We start from the raw sequence: 27,112 nt of genomic DNA, 5'->3' as shown, positions 1-27,112 counted from the left end.
TTCATACTCTCACACTTGTAACATCTCTCAAATCTAAGCAAAACACAGCACAAAAATAAACATAAATCCCATCATTAAATTCACTGTAGATGTAATCTTCATATGTAACCAGGCAGGGTGAACAACTGAGGTTCAGACCCCCAGGGGCCCAAAAGCCCCAGGCTCACTGTCAGCTGTTTTAGTTAGATTTTTTTATTTAGTGTATTTCATTACAGGAAACATATATAATGATTAATATTACTTTTACAATCTACATACATGAATGGAAAAGTAACTCCATACCTGTTCTTTTTTTTTAAGGAGCTATAAAGACTGCTTCTAACTTTTGTTCTAAATCTGTTTTCATGCTGTGCACCGTGCTTGTTTTATATTGTGCTTGTAGGTTATAGCACATGTTTGCACCCCCTGGCTAAGAATATTGCTGATGTGTAATATGTAATTTTTAAATAGGTAGCAGGTCTGTTGCTCTTGTTTGATGTGTTTTGTCCTTTCATTTACTGTTTCTTGATTAAATGTTAGCAGCCTGGATATGTGACGAGGCATTGTTCCACCTCCATTCTGTTGTTTTTTCAACGTTCAGAAAGAGACTGAGGTTTAATCTGTATTTCATTAACTGACATTACTGTGACAGTAATCATACTGCCAGATGTTTGTGTGTAGCTATAACCACATTTTATTCATTCGAATTTCAAAATACTCGAATAACCCACATCACCCTTGTTGTATGACATCATAAATAATATGCTGACACAACAAATATTCACTTGGCATGAGCAGCTGTATAACTCTGTAGCCTACAATGTTTAAAGAGCAACAGGCACTGTCTTTAATATTAAGATCTTTGATGACAAAATACAGTTATTTATATGTTTAATTTTTACAAGTTTTACTTGTACAGGAGAATTTTACCTCCAGTGAGTAAGTGATTGAAGTCATCCTTCCACACCTGGAGGAGAACATTTAAGTGGTAACCTGCCTTAAACCACCTGCCTTTTTATTTGGGGGGGCTTGGGCAATGGAAACCAGCTATAAACACAACACAGACATATCATCACCTATGAAGTTGATATGGTGAAATCGTTTACACATACTACTACTACTACTACTACTACTAATATTATTAATAATAATAGTAATAATAATAATAATGTCATATTATAAATAATAATATGATAACATAATAAATGATCACTAGGACTCTTTTTCAGCATAAATACTTTTGATAGCCTACTTAGGTGCATTACTCAATAGTTTAAGTATCAGTATTGTTAAGATGTTGCAATTACAAAGTCCTTTTACAGTCCTCTTACCAATTTATATGTACTTTTATATACTTATGCTTTCTGCAAAGATCTGTTATACTCTTTTTTCTTGACTCAAAAGAGCCTGATCAAGTAATTTCTTTTCTTTTTGTCATTGATTCAATACGTCTAATGACTGAGTGGTGCTTTGCACATTTAGATAATTTCTAAACTGTTAACTTATTTAAGGTTAAAAATATATTGAATAATGTTGTAATTCCAGTCGCATTTTGTTAAACAGGCTTTTATGCTGCTTTGTTTTGTAATCCCCTTTTTTTGCATCTCTAATTCCATGAAACAATATGGTAGTTACTGTAAAAGAACAGCTGTCTTTAAGTTTTTACAAAGGTTTGCCCACTGAGAAAGCTGTGTGAGCATATGTGCTCCACTGTTACTAAGAGATATGTTTAAGTATATTCTGTTTTAGGGGTGAACATATGTGCCCAGGCCTGGGCCACAGGTGTGAGAGAAAAATCAAATCAAAAAGTCTTGGGCTGCTTTGGCTACAATACCCTACTACAAGGGAAGTGTTGATCCAACCCAAAACTACATTCTTTTAGTGAAAAACACCATGTTATTGACTGTTAGACCCCACAGTGTGTCAGCTAAAAACAGCTCACGCGCGCGCGCACACACACACACACACACACACAACGTATCGGCAGGCATATTGGTGCAGTTTCGCCCCCTCCCCTCCTCTCCCCTCCTCGCCCCCATCTCTTCCCTCCACATGAACACCAATAACGTCACGCCTACTGTTTGGGTAATATGATGTCTTCTCGCGACATTTCGGTCGCAATGAAAAAAAATAGGTCCCATCGATGACATCTCGCGAGTCTTCCTCCCGTTGAAGCCCACCCTTTAGTGATGCCGACTGCAGTGTGTATAATATCAGCGAGGGCAGGTCCGGGATTATAGGAGAAGCTGCGACGAGGTCGACAACAGCATCCTGCCCCGAACAGCACGCAGCACGCAGGCGGGCGGAGTTTGGTCCGGTGGCCGAGCGAGTCAGAGTAACCGAGGCTATTTCGGATTCACTGTCGCCGAAGAGGAAGGAGGAGAGAGGTTGAACGGTTCAAGTTTGTAGCCTCATGTTCCGAAGCAGCTAACGAGCTATCCGTCACTACTGCCGCTCAACGTCTGCTGTGCGCCTCCGAGCCGAGCGGCAAGCAGCGTGTTCCTGCTGGAAATACGAATACAGCCGTGTGTTTCTTCCGGGGATTCTTCACTTCCCCCACCGAGTCTGTGGGTTAAAACTTAATTTTTCTACCGTGTTTTCTCGTTCATCGTTGTTTTTGTGCCATGTCAGCGCCGTCCTCTACAGCCTCCGCTCCGGCAGACAGCGCCGCGACAGAATATGACTTTCTCGCCCCGGATGCGGGGCTGAGGCCGCCCGGTCCGACGCCCAGCCAGAGCCGCTTCCAGGTGGACCTTGTGGCTGAGGCAGCGGCCGCCACCGAAGATAAATCCCCAAGTTCGGACGCCTCCACCACTGTCCCATCCAGCGATAAGGCCACTCCCAGCGGTCCTTCGGAGGCTCCGGCTGCTGAGCCTGGTGCCGGCGGAGAGGAAGCCAAAGGCCGGTTTCGGGTGGTGAACTTCGCGGATCCGAGCGGATCGGGGAGCGCGGCCTCTCCAGAGGCAGCGCCGGCTGATGGGTTGCAGAACGGGGACACGGTGATGAGCGAGACCAGCTTGCACTCATCCACAGGGGGCCAGCATCACTATCACTATGACACACACACCAACACCTATTATCTGAGGACTTTTGGCCACAACACCATCGATGCCGTGCCCAACATCGATTTTTATCGGCAGACCGCGGCGCCGCTGGGGGAGAAACTCACCCGACCCACCCTGTCGGAGCTGCACGACGAGCTAGACAAGGTAAGCCACCACACATAGCAGACAGCACATGTTTGACAAAGGCATGACCCCGCGGTGGCTTTATCGTTTAGTTAACGGGATTATAACGGTTAATAACGGCCTATAACGTTAATAAACCTTGGTAATAACAAGCAATGCACACCCTGACTTTCAGTGGACGATCAAACCAAGTTCTCACACCTTCAATTCATCCCTAAATACTACAGGGCGGATGATTTCACCAGCTCATGTGTTGCGCATGGGTACTAACAGTGTGTGCACATGTACACACACAAACAACAGGCACTCCGCCTTGACCGCATCCTCTAGGCCACAGAGCCCACCGCTGCCTCCAAGCTAGCAAACATTCACACTGAATACTGAGGCAGAAGCTGTCTGTCAGAGGGGCGGTTTAGGTGTGCATCTGCTGGTTTTATGTTGCTCTGTTGTTCTGTTGACTTTAACAGCAAAAACTTTTTTGGAAGAAACACATCAGCTGGAGCCGTCTGGAATCGCTCAGTTGATTGTCCTATGAATAGTAGCTACCCTGGGAGTGAAAGCTTCAGCTTCTGTTCGATGTTTTTTCTTTCTTGAAATGTTGCACATAAATCGCTCACTTCGGTACACTGTATGGCCAGCAGTATAGAGATACCTGAACATTAGGCCACTCTTATAAATTATAGTTTGACAAGTGATGCCAGCCACAGGGGTGTTAGTTAACCCTTGTGAAACTTAGAGCAACATCACCTTTCTTGTGCTGCTTTCAGACGCCTTTCACAAGTAATTGAACCGTAGAACCCTGAGCGAATTGGTGTGATTTCTTTTAAAAACATGGGAAAAGAAGCAAAGAGCAACTTTGTAAGAAATATCCCATAACTTGCAAGAACCTAGAAGAAAATTATGTTTAAAAAGCTAGGAAAAAAATTCATTTAGCCACATTAGTCAGTTGCAGCTCCAAGTGGGTCTGGCTCACAGTTTGCAGTCTGGCTGATCCGAAGGTGTTGGATGTGGTTAAGGTCAGAGCTCCGTGCAGGTCAAAGTGTTTCTCCGTAGAGCTGGCTTTGTGCAGGGGGGTGTTATTGTAAAACATGAACTGTTGCCACAAAGCTCAAAACACTGCTGTCAAAAATATTATTGTATGCTGAGCTTTAAGTTTTCTCTTCAGTGGAACAAGGGTGCTAAGTTACAACACTCCTGGATAAAAGTAATGTATATGCTAAACTGGCCTGGGCGTCAGCATACTTTTCGCCATTTCGTGCGAGTGGCTACTTATGACTCTTCTTCCTCCAAAAAGCCTCAAACAAAGAGTTGTTTTAAAGTGGTCAAAAGTAAGGGAATTGATAAGATGTATGGTTATATACATGTACATGTTTCCGATAGCAATATTTAATTCTGTAGCCAATATCTGCGGATACAGATGAAGTGCTGATGTTATCATGCATCCCTAATTTTAGACAGTTTTGCATTCATGAGCTTCAATTATGTGCCATCATGCAAGTGACTGAAGTCCTGCTGGAGTCAGTGCAGTGAAGTGGAGTGTGTTTGTCTGACCCTGAGTCGCCTGGAATTGTCAAGGTTACATTTTGATAAAACTTCAAAGTGACAGTTGGCAGCAGCAGCCTGGCTAATGCATCATAGCCCTTCTGAATTTGCACTGCCTACTCACTCTATTCCAAAGCCTGAACTGTAAACATCTCAGATATGAACAGAAGACATTCATGAAATGCAGCACGTAAGCTGCACTGCCCTTTTTTTAAACTTTATATCCCCAAGAGCTTTTTCTAAATTAGAAATACGGATCTTTGATGCAGCTCAAACTGATGATTATCATGGATGATAAAAACAATCTGGATAACAGCATGGATCAGAGGGGCATTGTGGACGGAGCTGCTGGACTGTACACTTTTCAGTGGCTGTTAATGAATTGAGTTACGATGAAAGAACGCTGATCTCTGTTTCAGAAGTTTTCAGAGAGCAATGAATCATTTTGTAGTTTAAGCAGCATAGCGTTGGATGCAGGCAAAAACTACACTACTCTATCACGTAGGCATGAATTCCTTTGAATAATACCAGTATTTAGTTATAAAATGGTAAAAATCTTTGATCTCACTCTCTGTCCCTCTCACTTCCTCTCTCTCTGTCTCTCTTCCAGTCCCTCTCCCTTCCCCTCTTTTCTCACATGGAGCATAGGGCAATGTGTGTGTATGTATAGCATTGAAATTGCAGCTTCTGTGATTCAAAAATTGTGTTCTATTCAAAAGCAGTGTTGGTTTGTGTGCAACTGATCGTTTATCATTAAAACTGATAAAAAATGGTCATAATCATAATCTTGTTAACTCCTTCTTTAATCAGATGGTTCCTGATCTTATATAAAAAACTTTGACAATTTTAGAGTGTATTGTATTTAGGTGAAGTCCTGGTACACCATCTTGTGTTTAAACATTTAACATTTCATAATTTGGGCTTTTTTGTAGTTTTTGTGAGAACGTGTTATTATTTCTGAAAGTTTGGCATGGAAGCATGGAAAAGTACTGTTTTAACACCACAACGCCTGCCCCTCATTGTATGGTTGTACTTCATATATGAAGAGATGGAATGGAGGATTGGTCATGGTGGCTCTATGATGAGTTTGCCTTAGCATTAGAACTATGCAGTAAAGACTGGCTCTTTGAAACTTCAGAAGATTTTGCATTTTTATTTGTCATATTTATGAGTCTTTTCAGGATGTTGTGATATTGCACTTTAATGCAATTTCAGCCAATCCCAGTGAATTCTGCATGACCTCACAATTTTGTCCAATCACCACATATTTATCTTAAATTTGACTATTTAAAATAGGTAAAATTTCATTTAATTGTAAAGCTGTGCCCAGCATATTGATTTGCTGAGCGGCAAATAAGATGCCTTTTGGTGATTGAAAAATGTGATTAATGATTTCATATAGGTCTCATAATATACACAAAATGAACATTTTTGAAATAATGTTTAACCTTATAAATCAAATTATGCTCAATTTGGATAATTTTATGAGTGTTTTCTTCCCTTTACACTTGTCAACATGTCAGTGTAAACTTCCATTTAAAATCCTGGGGTAATATCCCTTGTCTAACTGCAGAATGACATGCATTGCAAAAGCTGCTGCTGTTGAGTAACTTCCTGATGGCACATCTTCATGCCATTATTAGTTAGATAATTATAACATATGAATAAAATATTGGACGAGAAGTCAGGTTAAGTGGTCATAAAAATGGAACGGTGCTCCATTAGTTGTCAGTTGAAAAGTTGCATTAAAGTGCTAACGGCCTCTTGCAAAAGTGAAGTAAAGACCACGACAGCACTCGTGACTGTGTGTGTTGTGTCTCATTTTATTTTTGCAAAGGTGACAAATGTCTCTATCTGGTATTTGACCCTGCTTTGTACAAGTTTTGGGGATTTGACTTAACATAGGAAGTAATAAAATCTATAAGACAATTTATTATCAACATGTCATTGGTGCTGTTTTCTGTCCAGAGGTAAGCGCTTGTTCCCAGAGCAGCTGTGGCTCAGGAGGTAAAGCATGTTGTCCAATAACTGGAAGCTTGGCAGTTTGATCCCTGGCTCCACCAGTCACCACGTAGAAGTATGGCTGTGCCATTGGTGTGTTAGTCCATGTGAATGGTCAACAGAGCAGTAGGTGGCACCTTGTACGGTCGCCTCAGCCACCAGTGTGTGTGAATGTTTGTGACATTCATACACACGTTTGTGTAAATGGCTGAACTGAGTAATCAGAAGATGAGAAAAGCAGTATGAGTCTATTTTCATTCACTATTGACAGAATGTTGAGGTGATGTAGAAAAGCCATGATGAGCCTTTTGTCCAGGCTTCATGTCAACGCAAGAATGGATTTTTGTAAGTACGTCATGAGCAGTGTATATAGTTCTCAGGAAAGTGGCGGTGATTCCACTGACCTTGCTGTAAGGTTTATCAAATGCATGAGCTGAAATATCAGGCTGTTCAAGAGAAGGCCATCATGTGGAATGCCATGTTAACATTTCAGAGTCAGATAAAATGGTTAGGACAGAAACAGCAGCACAGAGGCTACATCTCTTCAAAATGTGGCTGCAAAATAAATGATATGCTAGTTATCACAGTGTAATGTGAAATACAGCATTATGTTAGTATTAAACCAAAAATCAGCCAAGGAGCCAAGTGCAAAAAGAATTTCCACACCGTCTTCGGTCCTTATAGTGTAAAAATACTTGCACAGTGGGGAGTCAGGTCACTACAGCACAGTAAAAGTAACTTTATTTTGAGCCCGACTGAAACATCAGCTTAAATTTCATATGTTGCATTCTGTCACTGTATTATTGACATAATTACAGATCCATCAGAGTCACTGTATATATTTGCAGATATTGCATTTAAATGGAATAAGTTGAAGGCCCAATTTTTATTCATATTTTACCCCCGTTTTTTATTAACTGCATCAGCATTTTGTTATAGTTTTATTTAGAATACTAAAAATCTGTTTTGATATGGAGTATACTGTTATACAGTTGCATTCGCTGAGATTTCATAACTGTATTAGTCAATATAGTGATTTTAAACCATGATACAATAACTGTGGGCTCCATGTTGTTTTGTCACCAAGCACTTGTGTTGTGGCAAAATGACTCTCAAATATCAGCCATTATTGGGTTGGTTTAAGTAGTGCCATACATGCAATGCAATTTGACCACTTAGCCTATTAATATATACAGGATGTGATTCAACCTCCAATGGATTATGCATGTTGTTGCTGTATTAAGAGGAAAGCACATGCAACACTAGTGCGTAAGTGGTTCTTGTTATAAAGTTTATTCAGTTATCAAGAACTGAAAATGTTTTCTGGTACTCACTGCGTCACTTTATCCAGATAACGGAGAAAGACTGCTTCCTGGAAAACAGATACACACATCTTGACACGTCTAGGTCAAGCACAACATCAGCTTCCTACATAGCTTAGTATAAACTGTAACTGTAATTTCCATGGCCATGATTAAGTCAAATCTCTAATCCAACACTGTACATGGGATGCAAAAAGCAGGGCTCAGTTAACAGTTTCTTGCTTTCTGATGTTAACTTAAAATTTATGGTTTAATAGGTTGATTGAAGCCTGGTTGTCCAAGAAATGGTAGTCAATTTGGGCATGTTTTTTGTTGTTTACATTCCTATTCTATACCTATTCCTATACATTCATTTTTTGTGAGTATAATCAAATATGGAAGTAACTTAGGATGGCCAAATCTAACACATATAGATGCAGAAAATTTTGAATTTGAAAATAACAACCCAACTCAAGCCTAAAGATTTGTGCAACAGGATGCCCCTAACCTGATTGAACCTGATCAGTTCCAGGCTTCAGGAAGGTTTGGGGGTTTGGGCTGGTTTTTGGAATTACATGATTTGGTTTTAAAGTAAATGAAAAATGGCAAAAAGCAATCTCCCTTTCTCTGAAGCAGCTGATGAGCTGTTCCAAGTAGTTTGCGATGACAAGCTGGTCTCATTTTCTCAAGGTTGTAAAAGAGGGCTGCTATTGTGATCCTGAGTGAATATATTGAGTCTTCATGGCAAGTATGTTGTACAGTATCAGGTGTTGAGTGTGTTTCATCACTACTAAATTACTGCTGCTAGCAGATATGCTGATTAACTGGCAGGATTTAATTAGCTGCGGAGATTGGCTCTCATTCATAGAGGCAGCACTGTTTGGCTCAATATCTGGGAAATAGTTACTGGACTTTGAAATTTGGGGGGGTTTGTGCTTATTTGAAGGTCATGTTGACCCTGATGTTTCCACAGTACCCTCTCTAACATTGAAGAGTTTTCCCTCTTTGTAATGCATGCCCAGACTGAAATGTGGAATGGAAATTCCACTGTAGCAACTGACTGTTGCCAATGGACTTTTCACAACAATCAATGAGTCATTCATTGGACATTCAGGGCAGTTAAAGAGAGCAAGTGCTGCTGCTGTTTTCCCATGCCTGCCGAACATGTCAGGTTCTTCACGCAACCTGAGAGGCCAGACATGGTGAGCTTGACAAATAGATGGATAGGTGTATTTGGTGGGATAGGACATTACAAGCAGGGACAGGCAGGTGTGTCTTCCTGTCCTGCTGGATTGGGCCCCTGATTAGGCTGCAGCCACAACAGCAGCAGTGTGCTGTAGGTCAGTATTGGCGAATCAGAACGGGAACAGTGACAGGGCAGATTTATTCAGTTGGGAGCGGCCAAGCATAAACGGGTTGAGCTTAAATATTGATGGCACCCTCAGTGCTGCTCCAGTGTAGCAGCTCCATAGTGTCTGTAAAGGCAGTTGTAGCATGCCCTTTACTCTTAGAGTAATTAAAGTTGGGCCAACTGCTCTCACTGCAAAGCAATCCCAAAAAGAAAGACAGACTTATCAAAGCGTCCGAAAGAGAGTTTGGCTGCAGCAGCATACTTCTATAAAAAATATTTTCAAGTTTCAATTATAGAGACAAAATGTTTAATGTTGTCCCGACCCAATGTTGATGTGAGTAAGAAATAATGTTCCCACTCCTCAGGTCGCTGTAAAGGCTCAATTTTGAGCTGAAAAAATCCCTTTAGCATTGTTGACTATATTAATACTGTTAGCTCTGTTACCTCTGTTAACGGTGTTGCTTTACTTACCAGGATGAGCTCCCCCCCTTCCCCCTGGTTGTACTCTGTCCCCTGTCACATTGTTTGCTGCACATATTGTACGCAGAAACAGGAAGCAAAGGACGCCCCGGGCTTCTGCTGTGGCCTTTGACAGGAGAGAGAGTCCTTTTGTCTCAGCATCAGCCATGGCTGATGGCCTTACAGCTGTTGTAACACACACGCACACAAGCTGTTTGGCAGCAGCTCATAAACCACTGTGTTGGTGAGTGTGTACAGTTTTTGTCTGCCAAGGACCTGGCCGTCTTATCCCCACATCCAAGTGCGTCACATGGAGCTTGATGTCAGAAATAGCACAACAACCCCACCCACTTCCTGAGACTATTTGTACCAGCGTACATGTACAGTTATTAAACTGGGACTTTGTTCTTCCCCTTACCTTAAGTACAGGTGCAGTCATGCAGATACCAGTGCAAAGCTTGAATGTTAATATATCCAGGAAAATGTGCAACATTCAGAAGTCCTTCAGAGACTGGCACAATAAGCACATCACAGTTGTGCTATGCTTTAGAAAGAATGAAGAAGAATACCAATTTATCACAACTTTGGTCTCTGCCAAAATTCTGGCCATTACCAGTGGTTATGCTAACATTGTACTCACTATAGTAGATGAGATTTCTTTGTTTTTAAAAATTGTGACCCCGATATGTACATAGTGAGTGGACATTAGCAGAGTTTTGTATATGGTTCTCCAAAGCAGGAGCTGAGTGTTTTGGTTCATTTTGTGCTACAGTTTGGCAAATAGGGATGGTGATCGAAACCTGGTTTTATCTAGGACCTGGTTCCACTTTTTTCAAAACCCGAAAATCAATAATGTTTGAGCTTATTGATGCTGCAATCGGATCCGGTGGATCCTATAACGTAGCATTACATCTTGAGTTGAATAACATCATTTAAATCCAATCACTGGCCCACATACATCAATTGCACATCAAATTAAACCTCAATGCAGTACCTTTGGGTTGAAAAAAACTACCTAAACACTGTCAGGTGCTGCCTCGGCGGAGCCGGCACAGTCTTTATCATTATTGACTCACAGCAGCAGTGCAAACCCAAACTTTGTAGCAAATCCCGTTAGTTACAAATTTTAATCCAATGTTGAAATTCAAGTTGAAATCGGCAGGATAAGAGCTAGTTGGCTAAATAAACGAGGTTCCATAAGGTTTCATTGTGATGCGCTTAAGGTCGACTCAGTAAAATGATTATTAGGCAAGGGTGAATAAAATGTCATCATGATGTGTTCAGATGTAACATCAAGAAAAAGAAAAGTTTTTGGCGAGAAAATTGAGTAATACAGTTGTTTGGTGAGAAATATTAATATCAATAAAAATAATGATCTCCATCCCTATTAGCAATAGGACCAATACATCAGTTACTGACCATGGGCTCAATCTATGGCTGATGGATGTTTGACTTAATGAAATCAACTAGATGTTGATGCCTTTTGCTGGTGCCTTTTTTATTTCTTCACCTTGTAGTTCTTGTAACTTGTTGGTGGTTAAGAGTGTGGCTCAGTGCCTAGAGAGACTAGAGTATTCTAGAGACAGGAACAACATATCTTCTAAGCGCTAAAAATATTTTTCGAGAGTCTTCTACCATTTGACCCATAGGCACATCATAATTAGAGTGGTAGTTATGTCCAGATAAGAAATGCTGCTGCTTTGTTGGAACCTGGAAAGCTTTGCTGATGAAAGAGGATTAGTTGACTCGAGGAATGCAGCCGCATTGTGTAAGAGCATGCAAATTTGGAAAAATACTGCACACCGTTTGGCGCAGGCCCCAGTGTCCGAAATGCTTGAAGTGACTTGTGTCCTGTTCAGCCAGTGTGTTTGTCGCAGTGAAAACAGATCACCTCCTTTCAGATGTACATCAGTTTGCAAACACTGTGGCTGTATTGACTAAACTAGATGAGCTAGGCCTAACAGCAATGGGTGCCTGCTGGCCTGAGGCCAATAAAAATACACGCTCAAGAGCTTACTGTCCCTAATGGACTAGTGCTGAAAAATGAATAAAAACTAAGAACATATGTAGCCTGTTTTTTTAGCCTACATAAAGTCACTTGTAACCCAGAAAAACCAATTTCTGGTTTATCCTTGTAAGCAAACATTCTGCTGCTGTTTGTGTTGGTTTTTTTCACGTAAGTTTAAATTATTTTTTAGCTTTAAAAAGGGGGTTTGACATCATAATTAATTCAAACTTCCAGACTCTCTCTATTCTCTCCTCTGCTTTCTCTGAAATCTTTTCCCTGAACACAGCTGTGATGACCTTCATAATCACATTGCTATTGCTACCGGTGCTATTATGAGCTTTTACAACTGATCCTGTAATGAGAGAACAGGAGGTTTTTTGACCAAGTGGGAAGGTGATATAGATTTGGAGGTGAATACTTCTATCAGTGGGAGGTCTTAACTGTTTCTTTGATGAGTTCCTTATTAAATCATAATTTTACCAATGTCAAACTACATCTCACTGAGGCAAAGTACCCTGTTTGTTTATAGACAGCATGTAACATTTGAGAGCCTTTGTTTCGTTGTTGTTTTTGTTAAATGGACACAAACATGTTTTGTAAAAAAAGTTTTTGTTCCTCAACGTAAGGCACTAAAAAAAGTCTTGAATCTTGTATCAGAACAGTTCAAATGAAACCAAGTAAAAAATAATGGAAATGCAGTGAAAGACAGTTTAAGGAGCATTCTGTCCTTTGTTCAAGTTAGGCTCATTACTATCTTCTGTTTTCCTCAATTACCTGCTAAAAAAAAAATCAAGTCTCTTAGCTCTTAATTTTTTACCCTGGCCTGAGGATACTTAGAGAGCTTTAGTCTGTAGACATCAGTTAACATCCCACTTGTGTGCAGAGCACCCATGTGCATGCTGCTTTTCACAAGGAAACAGTTGGATAAACAAGTGAAAGATGTGTAGAGGTCACTTTGATGTGACAGCCGCTCTCTCTGCTCATTGAAGCAGACTGTTCCACCAGGACGGAGCTAAAATCAACTTCCTGTGAGCGCGTATTTAGCATCATGGAAAATTGGCAGACATCCCTTATATACATGTTTACAAGCTGCCACACGTGTGTTTGTGTGTCCACATGTGCTCACATGATGTGCCCACAATCGGCTCACTTTATGTCCAGTCGCAAAAGTCATTTATCAAACCCATGCACATGTGATGCCAAGTTAGAGGTTATCAAGATTTTTATAATAACAATATATCAAATGACAATAATAACAAAAACATTGCAATCTACATTTAGCAATTTACCAAAAATAAATAAAACAATGTAAAATACAAGTCACTTTTAGGAGGAGTAACAAAACAGTTATTCTTTGTTACAGTAACAAACCTCAAATCTAGCAGTTCAACAAAAAATCTTACTGTAAAATTAATGCAATTTGAATAACACTTTAACTTTTCTCTAACAGAAATAATATTAACTAGTACATTCTTTCTACATTAAAATAGTCCAGCCTTAACTGGGCCTTAAGGCATATCACTGCCTGCTGATATGAATGCTGTATTATAATAATATAAGCACATATTCCACTCATTTATGAAGTTATACAAGCTCCTGCACAGCTGACAACCCCATCCTGTAAATGCTTCAAAATGAAATGCATTGTATCAGCAACTGATGGCATTCTGTCCACAGAGACACAGTCAGATAACTTTTGTTTTGAAAGGGAACAAGAAAGTTGAGGTAAAACAAACATCTTTGTAGTTCCCTCATATCTGTGACAGATATGAGCCACCGTTTCTCTAGATGTGCTGCAGCCGACATGCAGCTCAGACGCGCCTGACAAGTGCTGCTTGGGCGAGCAGTGTGCACGCTCTAACTTGATAATATTAGCGCCGAAACAAAACGCAATATGCTTGGCACTGCTCACGCTCTCATTATGTGCACTGTGTGAAACAGTGCAATGCGTTGAAGCACGTTATGTGAATTGAGGTATTCACGTAATCCATTACCTCGACGCGTCGCCCCAGCCCTAGTTTCTGCTCATCATTTAGCCACCAGGCCCACAAATATTCTGTTTTCTATAACTCTCACTACTCTCATGTTCAGCTGCAACAGGCAGTATTTTACACACAGTATCAGCACCGTAGCAGCAGATTCAAAAGTTTTTTTCACCAGTTACACATGTCGGTCTATAGGTTAATTGTGTTACTCTTCAGTTTACGACAGAGCGCCTCACCCAGGTCTGGTAGGAGCTAGTGTGCTAGCAAGCGGCTCATTACCATGAATAATGCTGTGCATGCTGTGCAGACAAACAGCGTTGGTGCAGAAACATTATGCTCAAGTCAAGTCAAGTCAGTTTTATTTATAGAGTCCATTATCACAAAACATGGTTTGCCTCAGAGGGCTTCACAGTGTACGACATCCCTCTGCCCTTAGACCCTCACATCACCCAAGGAAAAACTCCCCAAAAAGAACCCTTGTAACGGGGAAAAAAAAAGAGGAAGAAACCTCAGGAAGAGCGGTAGAGGATAGTGAGGGATCTCTCTTCCAGGACGGACAGACGAGCAATAGATGTCGTAAATAGCAAATGAAATACAATCATGGCAAAAAAGGAAAGAGAGAGAGAGAGGGGGAGAGAGGGTGGGGAAGAGAGGGGGGGGGCACAGCAATAATAGAAACAGATGCATGTCATATTACAATAATGGTAGGTGTGAAATTAGTAATTGCTCTCTATGATGATGTTGATAGAGATGATAACAGTCTCATGCATATGTTGAAAGGGAGGTGTCCAAAGGCAAGATCACAGCATCGGCGCAACCAGGACCAGACCACGATCAAGGCGAGCGGGGGGCACAGAATCAGTACAGCCACAGCACGAGCACAACCAAAGGCAGGGTCGCGGCATCAGCACAGCTATCACCACGGTCAGGCACAGTCAAGGTTACGGCCAGGATCCAGGGAAACTAGGAAACAAGGGAGCAGGAATGCTCCCGAGAGGCAACAGGATTAGCGTAGTGCAGTTCAACAGACCCAGGCTCTGTAATCGTGAGCCCCAGGTAGTGAGAGTACCACATGGCTATCACAGAGCTAAGCTAAGCTTGCACATGGCAATGCAGTTAACAGACATGCATGATTTCTGATGGCGGCATTGAGAGAAGGAAAGGAGCTCAGCGTATCAGAGGAAGTCCCCCGGCAGGTTAAACCTATGTCAGCCTAACTATGGGCTGGTCCAGGCAGCCTGAGCCAGCCCTAAAACCTTCTGGTCGCCCTCAAGCTCGCCCTGGTGAGTAAGCAGCTTAATTGTGACCAGCTTCATTGTGAGCCATAGAACCCCCTGTAGCATTGCTGACTATAACTGTTAACATTATCATGTCACTGTTACCACCGTTAGCAGTGTGAGCACAGCTAGTGCTGCTAACATAGTTAACGATGCTTAAGGGGTTTTGCTGTCAAAATGAAACGGCTTACTCATCTGGGCGCCCTGGGGGGGAAACCGGAGGGTAGGCATAATGTTCCTCGGCAACGCATTCTGCCACTGGGATGACGTTGCCAGCAGATTGGCAAATGAGCATCACAGCAGACAATTTCTATTACAATATTACTGTGAATACAGTAATAGGGGGCTTTTAGAGGGCCACAAGAAAATGCCCTGGTACTGGACAAACAGGCAGAGTGAGCGCAGCAGGACCAGGCTCCTGGTCTATCTTGCTCTAGCTACTGTGGCAATGCTAATAATGGCTACTTGACCTACTGCTAAGCAACACAGAGCATGAATGAAAAGGTTAAGACTCATTACCTCATGATGGTGCATCCCATTCTTCTTGGTGTGTCAGGTTTAGCTTGGCTGTGAGTGAAGATTCCATTTCAGCTGTAGGACGCATCACTAGCATCACCTGGCCAGCAGAGGACAGTGAGACTGATAGTGCAGAGGACTGATGGACCTGCTCTTGAAAATTACTTAAACACCATATACCATATATCTTATTACATGTTCATACCCTGAACATGTATGAACACACCAAAGCAATGTACAATGTGCCACCTACTACTCAGTTATAGTAAACATTTATGCACAATCACATTGACGGCAACTTGGTGCGGGACAGCGGACTGGTGGAGCCAGGGATCAAACCACCGATCTTGCGATTAGTGGATGACCTGGTCTGTCTCTGCCCAATAGGGGACCCCATGAAGCTAGTGTTTTATAATAGTCCAGTATGTCTGTTCCATGGTCCATTACTCTATTTTATTAACCCTCAGCACTCAGAACATTTATAAACTATAAGAAGTTGCAAAGAATGAAGTAACCCTTTGAATGAACTTTGTTTTAGTGAACGGCCCCATTTCTGGTTCTGTTGATATCATCAAAATTGCATCATGGGCTCACTGTTTGGTGTTTGTTAGGTTTGATAACACCCTTGGCATGTGATCAGTCATTTCGTTACATATAAGCTCTATTAGTGATTTTTTGGCAAGCTCGGATACAATGTCATTGTAACAGATTTATTCTCGATACTTTTGGTCACAATGATCATAGCTTAAAAAAGTGATGCCTTCACATCCCTACAGTTATTTCAGAGCAAATCCCCACTTCAGATTATCAGCCTAAATCGTATACAATAGATAAATACTGGTATCAATGATGAGCCCATCCCTGCTCCCAATGCCCAACACTTGCTCCATAAACTAGAACTGATCAGTGTTCCCAACACGGCCTCTCCATCTGAGTCCATTCACAGATGCCGTTACCTTGCTGAACAACAAAGCTCCTCACTGTTTGCAGGTGCCTCACTCGTCACCTCTTTCACACTCATGCCAGGATCAAATAGTAACTCGACACAATTCCAAAACAAAAATCTCTGCAGTGTCAGGCCAGGCCATTTTGGTTCCATCAACAGGCCTCAGTGGGCGGCAAGGAATCCAACTCTGGGAGAGTTTCATTGCAGTAAAAGAATAATGAACTGAGTGGTGGGAGGTTTTTCCTAACAATGGTGAGATGTCTTAGCCAGTTGTCATTTGATCGTTCCTCTCAGTCACTGATAGAGTCATGCAGGGAGGGCAGGGGACTGTCAGTCTCAAATAGGTATCTGAGAATCCGTCAGCATCAGCCTGGCTCAAAACATGTTTACTGCCACTGCCATGTAAACTAATCTGTTTGGAGACAGTAGACCAATGGATGGTGCTATTCACATCTTATTAACAAATACCAAAAGTCTAACAAGCCATGCTAGCAGACCAAAGAAGCAGCAACTCTCATTTAGGGATGGCTGATAAATTGAATATGCCCCATATTTTGTGGTTAGTTCCACATAGCATTTAAAAATGACAATATCACAAACAGTGAGTATAAATTGTCAGGTCAAACTGTTAAGATGCTTCGGCATTTAAGTTCTCTCGCTCTTTCACAGACTCAAACGCAAAAAAGGCTTATACATCACATACACTACCCCACCCATCCAGACCACTTTCTCTTGAACCATGAAAGAACAGGCCAAGCGTGTGTTTTTGTTTCTGCAGGGCTCCATACCGTTACTGTGTAGTTGCATTTTGTGACCACAGAGCACCAGTGCGAACTGCAAATCCCATTAATAGAAAACAGGAGAGCTGTTAGTTGGTTTCCAGCTCACAGTGAAAAAATCATCACATTTAACAGTCTGCTAACATTTAATTGTTTATCTGAAGCTTCAGGTTCACAGCAAAACAAAAACACTTCCTGCCCGAGACACGTTGGGTGCTTCTGAATAAAAAAAAAAAATTGCAATATTATTTACTAGCCATATCGCCCAGTCCTACTCTAATTACACTTCACCAAGCCCTAAAACTCTAGCCCTCCTCAACAATGAATCAGTTATTAAAATTGTTGATAACTAATTTTCTGAACACCAATAAGTCAATGAATGGACCAAGCCTTTAAGCACTAAATTCACTATGTGTTGTTATTGCTCCTCCAGTTTCCACGGCGTGGCAGCGGTGCGATCCCAGGCCCCTGCAGTCCACATAACACAGTGTCATTGGGGCCAGATACTGAGCCTGAAACTGCTCCTGAGTGTGTAAATGATCTAATGAGGTGGCACCTTGCATGGTAGCCTAAGGCACCCGTGTATGACTATGTGTGAATAGGTGTAAGGTGCTTGTGCTGTAAAGCACTTGGAGTTGATATGGTGCTTTTACCATTTACAAATTACTAATCATCATCATCATATATGAACAATAATAGTGTGATCTTTTGTCAAGGGCAAAATAACGCGTCCCCAGACTCAATCCTGCTTGAGTGATGTCTGTTTTTCCTTGATGTGGTGTGTGGTTCAGAGGAAGACTGTCAATTGCATCATTAATTTTTTTGCAATATAACGATGCCCTTGGTGGCGACTCATGGTACAGTATGCCCTGCCGTGCTAAGCTCTCGATGCTTTGTAATTGTTGTGTAAAGCCAGCCTTTGTGTTGCTTCAGCCATGTAGATAATGTTCACTAACTCATTCTGTGTCGTCTGCACTGTTCTCTAGGCTGTGTATTCAGCAGCCACAGCTCTCAGCCACAACCAGATACACTTACTGAGTTAAAGTCAGAATGTCTGCTTGATATCTACTAGGTTGCATAGGTGGCCCTACACTACTCACCAGTAACATTTCCTCTATCTCTCTGTCCCTTCTGTTGGTCAGTTGCAGGTCAGTTGGAGGAGTTCAGGTGGCTATGTAAATGTAAGAATTTGACTGCGCCACCACTTCACGCACAGATGGCCTCAGCAGGGATAGACACAGAAGTTAAATAGTGGAGACAGATGTTCAAAAATGGAATGTAATGAGTGAATATATATATATGTGTGTGTGTGTGAGTATGTATGTGTATGTGTGTATATATATGTGTGTGTGTGTGTGTGTGTGTGTGTGTATAGAAAATATATAATCTATGACACAAAAGTGAACAATTTTAGAGCATCCCCTGAACGTCTCAAGGGAGGCTTTCAGGGGATCTGAGCTCCCCTTAGGTCCCCCTTAATTAGAACTATGCATACACACACACTTGCACTTGCTGGATACGCTCGTCGGCCAACAAGTTGAGGAACGTTTGCACCTCCTCAAGTGACCATGACGTGATCTTTCTGGTTGCCATTTTGGGAAAGAAAAAAATGATACAATACATAGCTGTTTGTGCTGCTCAGGGTATTCCGTACGTGCTGTGCATTAATGGCATTAATTAGTGGATTGGCATTAATGTAGTGGAAACGCGCCATAAGTTAAAGGTGTACTGCACTGTATATAGTGTAATAATCCAGAGTAGGGCTGCAAAAAGAATTGATAAAATTGATCATAATCAACTGTCAAATGTGTTGGCGGGACTGGTCACGTCACATGCAGACGGGAGAAGCCAGTGTTTTGAAGAGGCATGGCAGAGGCAAAGAGAATGTTTCAAATGGAAACTTTAAAATGTTGGAGCAATTCACGTCACACAAAACAAAGAAGTATATTAGCTGCCAAAATGCAAAAGTGACATGGCACAGCATGCAAGCACGACGGTTATGATGCACCATCTAAAACGAAGGTGAAAGTGAGGAGGAGGACAGCTCAACAGCAGGCTGAGTCTTGACAAAAAATGACAGAAGTTCAGTTTTAAAGTAAGGAAAGCAAAAGCGGTCAACATTTAGTTTTTGAATTGCTTCATATTTGATTTTGTAGTTATTTATAACTTAATATTATTTTGACTGCTCAGGGATGTTCAGTCAACTGCCTGTATAAGCACTGCACTTTTTGCACTGTTGTCAATAATAATCTGTTCTTGATCAAAGTGATGGGAGACAAAAATGGTTATTTTATTATTATTTCTGTTTTTATTTTTTTTAAAAAACTGATTAATCGACCGATTAATCTATTATCAAAATAATAGTTGTTAGTTGCAGCCCTAATCCAGAGGCTTCCATGAGCGGAGGTATCAGGCAGGTAAGAAATGGTGGCTACCTCAGCTTTGAAGCATATGTGTCTTTTTATTTACAAGCACTCAAATAGCTCTTTTTGCCATCTGAAAAATGGCTGCAGGCGACATGATGTACACCTTACACATTTAAGCATAAACAAAGATAGAACAGAGAAATCTCAGTTTTTGATATTATACTGTTGGCTGTAGTTCTTTTGTAATTCTTCTGAAAAGAAACACTTTGATGAGCAAAACAGCATAGACTTTGTTCTTTTTTCTTTTTCTTTTCTTTTCTTTTTTTTTTTTTTTTACAGCAGTCCAGCTTCACCTGCTGTGTTTCAAAACGCTTTTCTTTTTGATGAATATTTGTCAACTATAGGATGTCTGCTGATCTCGAACATGATGCTGAGAAGCAAGTGTTTCCACATTTCTGAGCTTCATCGTCATTAGAGTCCTGAAGATAAATCAGTCAGAGCAAAAATGCTTCATGACTGCGTTAAAGTATGCTTTCAGTCATCTGTAGAAGAACGACAGAAAGTGTACCAGAGCAGCAGCTCATGATTCTCAGAGTATGAGGAACAGTATTGGTGTGCATTAGAGATAACAGAAAGAGACAGAGGCAGGCTGGAGCTTGCATCAAGTCTGAGCCCCCTCTACAAATCAACCAAACAGATGCTCCCTTGTTGACAGTGTTCCTAATGCCACACAAGGGCAGCAGACCTTGATTACAGTGTTGCATAATGACATCAGCAGCATGACCTGACATCACTCTTAGCTAAGAATGTGTCCCATTGGCCTGCTGTTTCACTTATTTGTGCTAGAAGCAGATTAAATTATCTTTGAATTGAAAACCTCGTGCCACATATAAGTCTGCTGGAGCTCAGTTTGCTTTTCAAACCATTTAAAGCCACAGCCATTTGAATTACTTAAATTAAATAGCTCATGTCCAAGCCTGGTTATCGTTTAGGGCTTGGTGTTGAAGCTTGGTTATTTTTGAAACTAAGTATCAAAAACAGTCTAGCACCAGTAGCTGGCATCAAAACTCTGGCTGGATTTAGAGCCTTATTTACTCGTTCCTCAATCAGGTAGCTCCTGATTGAAACCACAATTTTCAGCTGATACTCTTTCACTAACATCCTTCTCAGTTCAGTTTTAAGAACATTCTAGCTTTTATTGCTTGGGTGTAGTCCTAAAACCATTGGAAAATTAAGGTAGGCTAGTTAGAGGGTATGCATACATGGATCCATGCATCTGCATTTCAATTTCAATTTTATTTATAAAGCCGATTATCACAAAACACAGTTTGCCTCAGAGGGCTTGCTTGCTGTAGCATATGTCATCCCTCTGCCCTTAGACCCTCACATTGTCTTAGGAAAAACTCCAAAAACTCCCCAAAAAAACCCTGTAACAGCGGGAAAAAATAGTAGAAACCTCAGGAGGAGCAACTGAGGAGTGAACATGCAATAGATGTCTTAAATAACAATTCTATTACAATATTGACAAAGTGGAAAGAGAAAGAGAGAGAAAGAGAGAAGGGGATAGATGCACAGCAATAATGGTAACAATAGCATATCATATAACAATAGTGATAGATGTAAAATTACTAAATGCACTCTATGATAGCATGTTATGTTACATGCAAATATAGGTGTTGATAAGGGTCCCATACTTATATTAATAGTTGAGGCATGGCTCATAATAGGAATTTAAATTCAGTTCTGGATTTTACAGGGAGCCAGTGCAAAAAAGCTTAAACAGGAGAAATATGATCCCTTTTCTTGGTTCCCGTTAGTACACGTGCAGCAGTGTTCTGCACCAGTTAGAGAGACAAACTAATCAGGAGCAATTTGGGGTTCAGTATCTTGTTCAAGGATACTTTGACATGCGTCATGGACTGGAAGAGTCAGGGATCAAACCGCCAATTCCCCCAATTAGTTGGTGTGACAGTAGGAATATGAGCTGCTGTCCTATTCATGCATGTACGCCGAGCAGAGTTGTGAGTTGTGGTGTATTTAATTTGTAAAACTACAGAAGCAGAAGTACTCAAAACTACATTAATGTTGTGTGATTGATCGATTCATTGATTGAAACAGTAACAATGGTGGGAAACAGCTTTTTTTTTTTTTTTTGCATTTTTTTGGAAACTGCTTGGTCTAATGACTACTTTACACTTAAAATTGGTAATTCTGCATGGAATAGATAAACGGAGCCGTCTGCTACTTCCCTTTTAGAGGGTCACTGATCTGCAGTGGGTTGGATGGCAAATACTTCAAGTTAAAGGATAAGAGTGTGACTCATGTAGTAAGAGCAAACTGTGTTGACATGGCACATATTTACATATTCTGTAAAGAAAAAAAAAATCTTTTACTTTCCTGCTTTGAACAGTTTGTCTGTGAAGACCGTGAACTGTGACTAAGGCAATCTTTTGGACTGATCCCAACACAGCTCCTGCCAAGAATCTTATTTTTATCCATAAAGATGTTTGTGTTTGATAACTGACATGTAGTTTGAGTCCTCTGTTTGTTCAGTTAACTTTTTTGTGATTAGTTAGTCATGAGCGTACCATCGTGCTAGGCAACAGTGTACATCCTCCTTTTGTCTTACCGTCTCCATGAGTCACCATCCCAGAGGGCTGGTATAGTGGCTAATGAAGGTACCACATGTCAACTGTAAGATATGCCCTATCCTCTCTAGCAGACATTCATGAATGTACTCAATAATCACAGTCTGGAATTATTTCGAGGACTCTCTACTAAGAAGTGTAAAATATTATACCTTTTTCAATATGCATTGCCAAGGGAACATCTGTTTTCAGTTTGTATGCTTTTTTAGGTCCTCAGAGTGATTCTCATGCTTGAATCAACTGCCTCATTAAAGTGATTCAACAACACTTGATTTGTGTTTGCTACAGGGTGTGTACAGTTTCAGTGGTCTGGTAGGAAATGGTTTACACACATAGTTTTGCTTCAGCTGTGTTTGTTGAGGGTACATTTGAATTTTTCTGATGCTGTTTCCAACATTCATTCATGTCATGCCTAATGCTGACGTGAATGCTTTTTGTGAAGTGCTAATAATGGCCAGAGATTTTTTTGTAAACAAAGATAGCTTGTTCACTTTTAACAATGCAGCTACAGGACATCATGGTTACTTTAATGTTGACAAAATAATTTTTATATATTTTTATTTTGTATTTAATTAGTGAGTTCAGTTGTTTCCCCTTAAACGGAATAAAATACCCCTACATTGTGTTTTGACTGAAGACTTTAAAGGTTGTCACAATACTAGAATTTCGAACTCTATAACAATACCCAGAAATTACTCGATACTCAATACCATATTTGATTAAAAAAAATATCAGGAGGCATAAATAAATAAAATATTTTTAATAAAGATAAGAACAATACAAACAAGCTCATCAATGACAACAATATTTAAGTTGCCTCAGGTAGTGCAAAAATATTTACAGGATGTCTGAGGTACTGCAAAAAAAAGTAACAATGCCATGCAGATGTATTCTGCTACGTTTATGAATACTTGAATGATGTTGGAATGGGAGCTATACAAACCTCTCTAAAATCCTCATAAAGACCTGGTGTCAGTTGGCGACCCAGCCGATCTGACGGTGTCGTGGACGACAGCTAACGTCTTCAGCTGCTGGTGAGGGGAGGGGGCTGTGTGTGCCGCTGTGTGTCAATAAGGGGGGAGAAGGCACTGTTGGTGTCCATACCGTTGCATATGAGCACTGTGCCCAGTAGTAATATTTAGTATCGATTAGTATCTGAGTCTTGATTTTTTTGACAGCCTTACTCAAGACTACTGATGAATAAAACCCTTGTGAGTGTAGAGCTCCATTTTGTATTTAGGTGAAACCTGACATGGAGACGGAGAGGGATTTTGGCTCTCCACAGCCCATTTAGCTGCCATAGCCAGATGGGAGCAGTGTTGCTGAGTCACTGAGGGGACATAGGCAGGGATGTTCATCGTTGACAGATGGCCCAGGTGAAAGATGCTCCAGCCCTCCCTCCCACTGCTCAGCTCCGTACAAGCCCGCTTCTCTTGGATTATTTCTAACAGAGCCTCTCTGCTGACAGAAGTTCATTCACATTTGTTTCATGATTCCTCTCTTAGCAAAGACATTGCCCCATTCCTCTGGTTAGTTTAGATCAAAGACTGTATATAAAGATGGACAACGTGTCTTCACTTATCCCTGCTATGCTTAAGTGAAGCCAAAATATCCCAGATACAGCTGCTGCCATCTTGCGCTGGTGACAGAGCCAGTGTCTGTGCAATAGTGATCTTCATGGTGGGGTTTCCACCAAAACACCTGTCCTACCAGTCGTGAGCAGTGTCATTGAAGGTGAGTGCACAGATTGGCTCACACAGCTGTCAGTCATGGTGAAATTTTTTTTGTAGAATTAAATAACTCAATAAAACAATATTTTAACAAGTTACCGAATAACAAACTGAAAAACAATCAATTTGACAAATATCAGGGTCATAAGAACTACCTAAAATGACAGAAACCAAATCTGGGAAAATTGTATTTGGCGTGTACTTTGAGTTTTTACTTTGGCCCATGTCCCATGTACACAGCAGGTTAACATTATGTCAGAAAAAGTCAAATTATTGTTAGTCCGACTAAAATAGTACTAAATCAAATTTGGACTAACACACCTATATAAAAATCTGTTGGCAGTCGATTTACTCTTTCATGTATACGCTTCACACACATCTGAATTGGCCTAGTCATTCTGTGCATGCTCCTAATCACCACACCAGGCTTTGACTGGTACATCCAACAGCATACATTTGTAGAAGAAAGCTGGGAAAAACAAAAGAAGAAACAAAACAAAGACAAAGTTACCAAGTACCGAAGTGTAAAGTACATACAAAATGTATAGTGCAGAGAAGTCATCCATATTGTCACTATTCATAGATAAACCTTTATTGATCCCCAATGGAGAAATCCAGCTGTTGCACAGCTCACAGCACCAACAGTAAAAACAGATAAGAGCGATTAAAAATATCCATACATAATAAAAAAAGTTATTATAATAATAATGATAACAAGCACTGCAATTGATAATAAATGGATGCAAAGACAGATAAATAGATAAATAAGTTAATACATAGATATGGAGAAATTATGTACAGGCCCTCAAAGTGACTCATGCATGCAACTCTCAAAATCTCTTCGACATGCAACCCACTTGCCGCTTGCTGACTTGTTTGGTATGTGATGTAACAGATCAACCAGAAGAAGGCAGCTGGAAGCAACTAGCTGAAAGGGGACATACTGTATCTCCACATACTGTGAAGGAGTCTGACATACCTCTGTCAATAAATCGATTCACCCCTGCTTCTTGTTAACAGGGACAAGGACAGTAGTCCTATTAAATGGCCTAATCAAGCTATAACCAGAGTTCCACTTAACTGTACATGGGAACGTACTGACTAACATGGAGGGACAGGCTTTATGGCCTATACTGCAGCCAGCCACCAGAGCACAATTTAGATTTTTTGGCTTCCCTTTTGGGGGTGCTGTCTTATTGCCCATCTTTATTGACAGTCTATGGTCAGATGCAGTAAATTCTGGAAGTCTAATGGCAAAATGTAATTTACCATGTATTTTCACCAGTCCATCAAAATAGCCATGTCCCACTTGGCCTCCTGGCTCCTCCTCTAACCTTTGGTTGGTTTTAAATATGCAGACATCTGTGTTTCCGGGCACAGCAGTCACTTCATCTTGTTACTGTTGTATCTGTCAGATTTTGGTATAAAGGTGTAGCTAGATGTGTCCAGGGACTATTACTGGAAGCTGCCACTGGTATTGTGTTTTTCTCTGTCCATTGCATCATGGTCGAAATACCATGGATGTATTATAAGGAAGTCTGGATACAGCCGTGGGGGCGGGGCCTCATTCATTCATTCCTCATTCATGAAATTTTTTTTTATTTTTTATTTTTTTATTCAACATGAACAGTGATATAGTCAATGTATACAACAGTACAAGGAATTGAGAAAACAGTCACAGCTCCAGTTAACATAAAATTACATATAGGAGGGAAAAAAAATAAATAAAATGAAATAAATAAATCAATGAAAAATTAAAATAAAAAAATATAAAATGAAGGAGATAACATTGACAAACACAAGGGGTTTAGGATACATTAACTGATGTAATCAGAGTGTACAATTTGCTTGCATGAGGATTATTTATTTGTTTAAGACACCGCTGAAATAAGGAAATTTCATTTTTAAGAGCAGGCCATGAACGGGGGGGATTTAGCGTAATGACACTTGTAAATATAGTACTTTGTAAAAATGATCAAATTATTCACCAAAAATTCATTTTTTTTCATCCTCGAGGAAAACACTAACTTGAATATCTTGAAAAGACCAGAAATCCACGTTAACAGAACTGGACGACAGAGTTATGGAGAGATTTCCACATATTTTGAACAATCTCACATTCAAAGAACAGGTGCTCTGTCGTTTCTACATTCGTTTTGCAAATATAACAATTATCTACAGCTAATTTAAATCTTTTGTTGATGAATTCATTCGAGGGATAAATGTTGTTTATGGTCTTAAAATGTATTTCTTTGCATTTGGGAGGAATTGGAAATTTAAGGTATTTAGTGCGAATAGCTGATAACTTAGATTTATTATAAACTTTAAGAGTGAGTGCGCTTTTTGCTATATTTGGAAAGAAGGTGTTTACTAAGTACTGCCGTAAAAAGTTTTGGTCCATATCCTCTATTTTAATTTTGTGTAGATTAGGAGTTGGTGTGTTTAGTATGTTGTTCTTTATTGAAAGAAAAAGTACTTTTGGATATTTTGTGTGACTTTCTTGTAGATCTCCAATGAGCAATTAGTGTTATATTTAGTATTAAAATCATCCAATAAAAGTATTTCTCTATTCTCATCCATTAAATGTGTAATAGACCAAATTTGTTTGCCATCCAGTCTTCCATGAACATAGATCTCCTCCTGCTCAGTATTGCTCTATTGTTCCACAGTGGGACATTATGGGGGCTGAAGTTGTGTTTGAATATCATTTTCCAATATAACAGAACCTGCTGGTGAAATTTAGAAAGTTTGATGGGTAGTTTGGATATTTCAAAATCACATACTAACAGAAAATCAATACCTCTTTTATTGAAAATAAGACGAGGTAAGGAGAACCATATTTCATCCCCATTTCTTAAAAAGGAACGGAGCCAATTAATTTTTAATATTCCATCCATAATCTCAAAATCAATTGCTTTTAAGCCACCATCCTAATAGTTCTTCACCAAGTCTCCATTTTTAATATAGTGATGTTTATTCTTCCAAATGAAATTAAAGTTTATTCTATTGATTTCTTTTATAATTCTTGGTGGGATT

The 27,112-nt window shown here is 40.3% G+C and overlaps 1 protein-coding gene across 2 annotated transcripts in view; it reads left to right on the top strand.

Annotated features, from left to right (window-relative positions):
* Positions 1-2,152: 2,152 nt before the first annotated feature.
* slc12a2 (solute carrier family 12 member 2) overlaps positions 2,153-27,112 on the top strand; it is a 103,793-nt gene continuing 78,833 nt past the window's right edge. The window contains exon 1 of one of the 2 annotated variants that reach the window (XM_088071220.1): positions 2,153-3,188. In XM_088071220.1, the coding sequence (XP_087927346.1) occupies positions 2,604-3,188 (585 nt within the window). In that variant the 5' untranslated portion in view covers positions 2,153-2,603. The remainder of the gene's footprint in view (positions 3,189-27,112) is intronic. The other variant, XM_042509081.2, reaches the window with a different exon arrangement.

Source organism: Plectropomus leopardus, chromosome 20, assembly GCF_026936395.1.
Source record: "Plectropomus leopardus strain MGB_pleo_1.0 chromosome 20, ASM2693639v1, whole genome shotgun sequence".
Taxonomy (NCBI): domain Eukaryota; kingdom Metazoa; phylum Chordata; class Actinopteri; order Perciformes; family Serranidae; genus Plectropomus; species Plectropomus leopardus.
Note: the sequence above shows the minus strand (reverse complement) of the source record. Positions and strands in the feature narration are given on the sequence as shown.